This window comes from Colletotrichum aenigma, assembly GCF_013390185.1.
Source record: "Colletotrichum aenigma strain Cg56 chromosome Unknown KSG_Cg56_contig01, whole genome shotgun sequence".
NCBI classification, from domain to species: Eukaryota; Fungi; Ascomycota; class Sordariomycetes; order Glomerellales; family Glomerellaceae; genus Colletotrichum; species Colletotrichum aenigma.
The window spans coordinates 500726-507337 of NW_023500907.1; the positions used below are offsets into that span (position 1 = coordinate 500726).

Sequence of the window (6612 nt, forward strand, 5' to 3'; positions counted from 1 at the left end):
CCCGGGGTTGGATATGCCTTCGTTTCAAGTGGAGTTGAATTCGCCTACCGCCTGAAATCAACGTGTCCCGAAGTCAATTTGGACCTGCTTCAAATTTCATCAATGAACGCAAATCAATGCGATGAATCACTTACGGGGCGCTGGTCGACAGTATGTAGAGACTGGCTGGAAAAGGTCAGAAAACGAGAGATGCAAGAGTGGCGAAAGGGTTAGATTCATTGGCCCCTAGGGAATTGTTACCTTCCAAACACCATTTCCAAAATCTCCCCTGAATCTGAAGTCTTGCAGACACTTCTGAACCAGACACTGTGGATGTTGAAACCAGTGCCTCCAACGAAATTCCCCAAGCGAGTGAGGCTCGTCGCCGCTGCTCTTGCCATACTGCCCATACTATCCTCACCAACGCCGTATGTCCTCCTCGTGTTTCCTTCTTGTCTTCTCGCGTTGTGTTCAATGATTGCTGAATCGTATTCGAGAGCACCGATGTGCGCGAATCCGGGCATCAAATTCTGATCCGTACAGAGAAACCGGATCTCATCAGACGCGCAACAGACTTCTCAAACAGTGTAGTGGAAACACGGCTTGTTGTCTCCCAGTTCAGCGATCTCCTCAGGCGTTTTTCCATCCAACCAGCAGTCTCTCTTGCCTTGCACGCGTTTCCGGTTCTCTCTACTGAGTAGTGCCATCATCGTCAGACTCCCCGCACAAAGACAGAGGGCCATAAACGCTATGACTATGGCATGACCCTCAATAAACAACGGGGGGTTGCGGTAAGTGAATGAGCTGAGGACACCGCTGAGATTTCCCCACCCAATGACAAACCCCAATACCACGCCACGCTTGTACACTCCCTGGGTGTTGTTCGCGATCCAGGTAATGGTGTTGCTGACGCACGGGTACAGACCCATCACCCCCAGACAAGTGCCGATGTACTTGATCTTAGGGCTATCCGCCGCAAGGATCATTGAAAAGCCGGCTATACCGACCATGCTCACGCAGACGTTGCAGATACCACGCACCTTGAACTTGTCGGCTAGCCACCCCATGAAGACCGTAAACACCGCGGCGGCGGCGTATGGGGGCACCGTCCAGAGTTGAGATTGAATCGTGCTAGTGTTCAAGCCAAGGTCGTCGATGATCGTCGGCAGAAAGAGGGTGACTGCGAACAGAGGCATGTCGCAGCCCATGTAAATCGCCATCGACATCCACGTCTTCCAATCGCGCATGGCCTGCCAAAAGTACAAAGTCTTGAAGACTTCGCGACGGGCGGAGGCTTGCTGGTCTCTATCCAAACGGCCAAGGAGACGCTGTTTGTCCTCATCGGATAAGAACTCGGCCTCATCCGGAAAGTCATGAACCATCCAGAAAGATGCGATTCCGAAGACGAAGGTCAGAAGGCCCTCGATAATGAAAATCCAAGACCATCCGCGGAGGTTGCCAACTCCGTCCATATGTTGGATTCCCGCCGCGAGCGCACCACCGAACGATCCGGAAAGCGCGGCTGCTGAGAAAAAAATGGCCTTTGCGTGTTAGCAGAGAGGGGTCAAAAGGAATAACGAACCTTACAGCTCGGAGACCGAATTCATCTCGACGATACCAGCACGAAAGATAGTAGTTCACCCCAGGGAACATCCCGGCCTCAGTGAGTCCTAGAAACCACCGTCCCGCCATTAGTCCACTCCAATTGTACACAAATCCCATGAGGGTCATGCAGGTTCCCCAAAACATCCTGCCTTGTCAGTGTATACAGAAAGGATATGACGTGTTGCTGGTAGTCTCTGACATACATCGTAACCGGAATGAAAACAGATGGCCTGTGCTTCTTGAGTAAGATATTCGTCAACGGCTCAAATATTGAGTAAGAGACAAAGAAGATGGCTAGAGCGGCATTGTATTGTCCGTCACTGAGCTCCAGGTCTTTGTTCATCCCCGCGATCTTTGCGTTTCCGATGTTTGTGCGGTCGAGAAAAGCAAGGAGGTAGAGAATACATAGCTCAAAAATGTGTAAGCCATTGCGTTTTCTCTGTGGGGAGAGTCTCTACCCATGGGATGAGCTTCCAGTCAAGACGTCGCAGCAATCTACGTTCCTAAACTCCCGTCAATTGATTGGAGGCACACGAGCGTAGCAAAACTCATTACCGCGGCCCGCTCCGCTTCGCTCAGACCCTCATCGGGATAGGAAAGAAAGCCGGCGTCCGACACATGTCTTGCAGTGGCCTTTTCGCTTGCATCCTTGTCGGCCGCAGCATTGGCGCCTGTAGCTTTGGCAGCTTTGGCGGCATTTGTGGCCGTAGCTTTGTCGCCCTCATACTCTTGGAAGTTGACGCCGCGTGCCGGGTCCCAGACCAGGTTGATGTCCATTTCGTTGGGACTACACACTCAATCACCGGTGATTGAACGGTCACAGAGTTGCGCGACCAGTATCTTTGTGGATACTAGACGCGATATTCGACATCGTCGGGATTAAGATGAGCAACTTTCAGGGCAGGAATCCATGACCTGACTATGGAATGGCAGTATTCTTATAGAATTCATTCCCAGTGAGGGCTACACGATGTCATGTGCACGGCCAGACAGGTTTCGACCGACCGACCGACCAACATCATGCGGCTCATGGTGACAACTTGTGACGGCTTGAACTTAACGCAGATTGATATAATAACTTACGCCCTACACGCTCGATCTTATACAACACGAGTTCCTGAGACGTCCTTGGGTCATATTACCTGGACGGACAATCGGCACTTTCATCAGGTAAATTTTCAAGTGCAGATCGCCCTGTGTGAAGTAATTTTCCATAAAATCCAAACATGTCGGTACACAATAACTTCTAACTTCATCCGGTAATGTTGGCGGAGGTAATTGAAAAGGAGAATGCGGGCGCACCCGTCAAGGTAGCGCGGCTTACCATTCACGTGGTCGTCACTTTCAAATCGTGGGGTCATAAGCGAGCCTAAGGGGACAACGTTTTTGCAAATTGTCCTTTACCATGTGACAATCTACCAACAGCTTCCGAACTTCGGTACCCAAGCTTAGTTTGCACTCTCATCATTGTTCAAGCTGGCCATGTTTCGAGCCTTTAAAGCTGTTCCACCCTTCGCCAGTCTCCATGGGTCAACGCCTTGTCAATTTCGCGCAGTTTGAGCACTGCAAGTCTGCCTATCGACCAAGAACCCTTATAGGTTCGCGATTGTACTTATCTGGCGGTTGTGCTGTTGCGATCTAGCCCCCTCGAGGCTGACGCCATCTTACTGACGTGGACGATCGGCTCAATGCCAACAGAACAGAGTGAATCTCCACATTCCGAAAGCGCCCGAAAGTGGTGATGGTGTGGTCATTCAGCCACGTCTGTTCGCATTTGGCTGGGCAATCCGTCACAGGGAGGCTGCCCAGAGGCGGCAGCCGCTTGACTTCATGGGAGTTGTAATCTAGTTGCAGCAGACTCAGATGACGAACGGCCATTAGATAGCTTCAGTCTTTGGATGTCCTTCCGGCCAACTTTGGAAGGGAGCTTCAGAACATCTGTATGTCCCGCCACGAAGCCTTCCCATCGCCTCGTCAATTGCAAACCTGCAAAGGCTAAAGCCTCAATGTAATCATAGCTTTGGTTCCACGTGATAATAGTCCTTCATCCCAGGAAACCTTGTGCCCACAAGGCGGTCATTAAGTGGTCGGATGTTAGAAGCCACGACATGTTGCACAGCTGAGGCGTGATATGATGAAAAGGGGTCGAGTGGCGTACCGGTTGCGGTTTTGTCGCCAACGTTCAATATGATATCAATTCATTTCCAGAATCGGCAATCCCCTCCGGTCAGCTCCACTAATCCCGGGACACGACTCCCCGGTACCGCATTTTCCCATTTCGAAGCTTTTCCATGGCCTCGTTGATCCCTTTTTCCGTGAAAGCAAAAGACTCTATGACAGGAAGCACCTTGTGTGCTGCCGCAAACTCCAACATTTCCTGGTGCAAAGGAGGCGAGCACGGCAGACTACCGCGAACCGAAATCGCATTCATTACCAGATCCATGTACGAGACTTTCAAATCCTCTGGGTCAACCGTCATTGCGAAAATGGCTCCACCTCGCCGAAGCATCGGAATAATAGCCTTCCAGTCCGGCTGTTGGGAACCAGCAAGCATGATGACATCCAGCAGCTTCAGCCCTTCGGGGTTGCTGCCGCACTTCGCCCCGCTCAGACAGATGAACTCAGAGGCGCCGAATCTCCGAGAGTCGACCTCCTTGCCCGGGGAGTGGGACATTGCCACCACATGGCCACCCATTTGTTCGGCGAACTGGATGGCCAGGTGGCCGAGGCCGCCGACTCCCAGGACACCTACCCGAGAACCATTATGGATCTTGGCAGCTTTAAGTGCAGAATACACAGCCGCGCCGGCACACATCAACGGAGCTGCCTGTGCAGACGAGATAGCGTCCGGGACCTTGAATAGAACCGACTGGTTCCTTATAGCGTGAGATGCAAAGGAGCCTTGGTCCAGGTTCGACATGCCATACAGCTGGCGCTGGTCGCAGTAGACATGCTCTCCGTTCCGGCAATAATGGCATGCTGCGCAGCTTCCATGGCAGTAGCCCCATCCAACACGGTCGCCACTGCAACGACAGTCAGCACCAGAACTTTATTCCCGAAAGCTTTTGATGACCACTTACATTTTCAGATCTTTGACTGCTCCGCCTACTCTTTCGACCACGCCGACCCCCTCGTGGCCGAGGACCATGTCCTGGGTCTTGTAATGTTCATCCGTACCACATAGCCCGGAGTGGGTAATTTTGACAAAGACTTGATCAGGTTTCAAGATATCCTTGTGTGTTGAAACCTGATGTTCAACAACCTTTCCGTTGGCGGAACCCTTGTACACGATAGTGGTGGTAGTAGTAGTAGCGGTGGACATGATGGATGGCTTGTTTTGAAAAATACTTGTGAACAGGCAATTGATAGTCGATTGATAACACACACGGCTTCTGGCCGCGGCTTTCTCTCCAGTCTGCAGACATCTTTATATTCAAAGTAGCTATTGGAACACGATAGCCTCGGAAACCACTTGTCATATCGCAGGGAACATTTTCGTTGCTTGATGCCGTCACTCCCAGCCCCGTGCATGACAATGACACAGAACAGTGGACTGAAGATCAACAGAGGTTCCCCACATGCTGTCAAATTGGCCAACGATTGCCTAGACTTGGCCCGAGTTCTTGCAAGGCTTCTGTGACTCGCAAGAATCCGATACTCTCGGACCCGGGTCGCAGTCGCCTGATTGGTCACTTTGAAAGCAGTTTGCTTTTGAATTGGCCAACGGAAGGGTTCGTCAACATCGCGGTCCAAAATTGAGCCCACAATGAGGATTGACAATGCCATGGCGATGAAGTTCGGGATTAGATGAGAAAAAATAGTCGCATACGTGAATAGATGAAAGAGGGTATAAGAAGGCCCCTCTACGATGGCTCGAAGCAGAGACAGATTCTTCAAATAGTTACAAACTACACGGCATACCATCTTGCAATCGCCCACCATGCCTACCGAAGACGAGCAGACCAACATGAATGTCATTGCTGAGTACTTTGCAGAGTACTGGGGCAAAGGCAATGCAGACATCGTGGACAAGCTCTGCGCGGACAACTTTGTCATCAACTACCCCATGCATGGTCCACGATACGGGAAGGAAGCAGCGAAGAAGATGCTTCGGGAGTTCAAAGAGGTGTTTTTTTGTTTTCCAAAAGCCTCCCGTTCAAAAGCTCTGGTTCTGATACTCTGGGTAACAGGCATTTCCCGACGTCTCGTTCCATGCCTACCAACACCCTCTCATCGCCAGTGGTCCGTACGTCGTCGGCCGATGGATTGGTGGAGGAACGCACACTGGTGTGGCTTTTCATGACCTGGCGGTCGGTGCGCTGGACCAGCCTAACACGGGCAAGAAGATGTACTTCTCAGGTACCACAATCTTCACTCTGAAAGACGGCAAGATTGTGGACGAGACGGGAGAAGAAGGGGCTTTGACGGCTCTTCAGCAGTTGGGACTTATTCAGGGACCTAATTCGGGCAAGGAGATCAAGTATCTTCATGAGTGATTGGATTGAACATCATATCAAGTTGGACGGTTGTAGGCCGATATTACTAGCGCAATATTAGAGCCCAGGCCATCTCTCCACAGCACTGACTCAGCCCCTGTGAAACCATAAAGAGCGTCCACGCCCCTAATGTCTGTCGTTGACTTTCCACCAATACCTTCGCCCTGCCTCGACCATCACACAAAGCCTGCCTCTATCATGGCCTTCACAACTGACAAGACACGCTGGCAAGCTCTCTGCAACAGAACACCCGCCGCCCACGCATCATTTATTTACGGGGTCCTCACCACTCGCATTTTCTGTCGTCCAACTTGCCCAGCACGCCTCGCTCGCCGAGCCAATGTGGTCTTCTTCGACGCCGCTGATGACGCCGTCCGTGCAGGCTTCAGGCCCTGCAAGCGCTGTAAACCCGACTCGGCAACCCCCGAAAGGCGCAACCTGGACGTGGTCCAGCGAGCGTGCGGCATCATACGAGAACGTAATGGGGCGGTCACTCCGGCAGAAACCGCGAAGCTGGTTGGGCTGTCGTACC

General features: G+C 51.8%; 1 protein-coding gene across 1 annotated transcript; it reads right to left on the reverse strand.

Moving 5' to 3' along the window:
* Positions 1-557: 557 nt before the first annotated feature.
* CGCA056_v000140 (putative transporter) lies at positions 558-2361 on the reverse strand (the record flags this gene model as incomplete). The annotated part of the gene is made up of 4 exons (XM_037315401.1): positions 558-1520; positions 1567-1729; positions 1788-1993; positions 2140-2361. 4 exons carry the CDS (start codon positions 2359-2361, stop codon positions 558-560), a joined length of 1554 nt encoding a protein of 517 aa, XP_037186218.1.
* Between the last annotated feature and the right edge of the window lie 4251 nt (positions 2362-6612).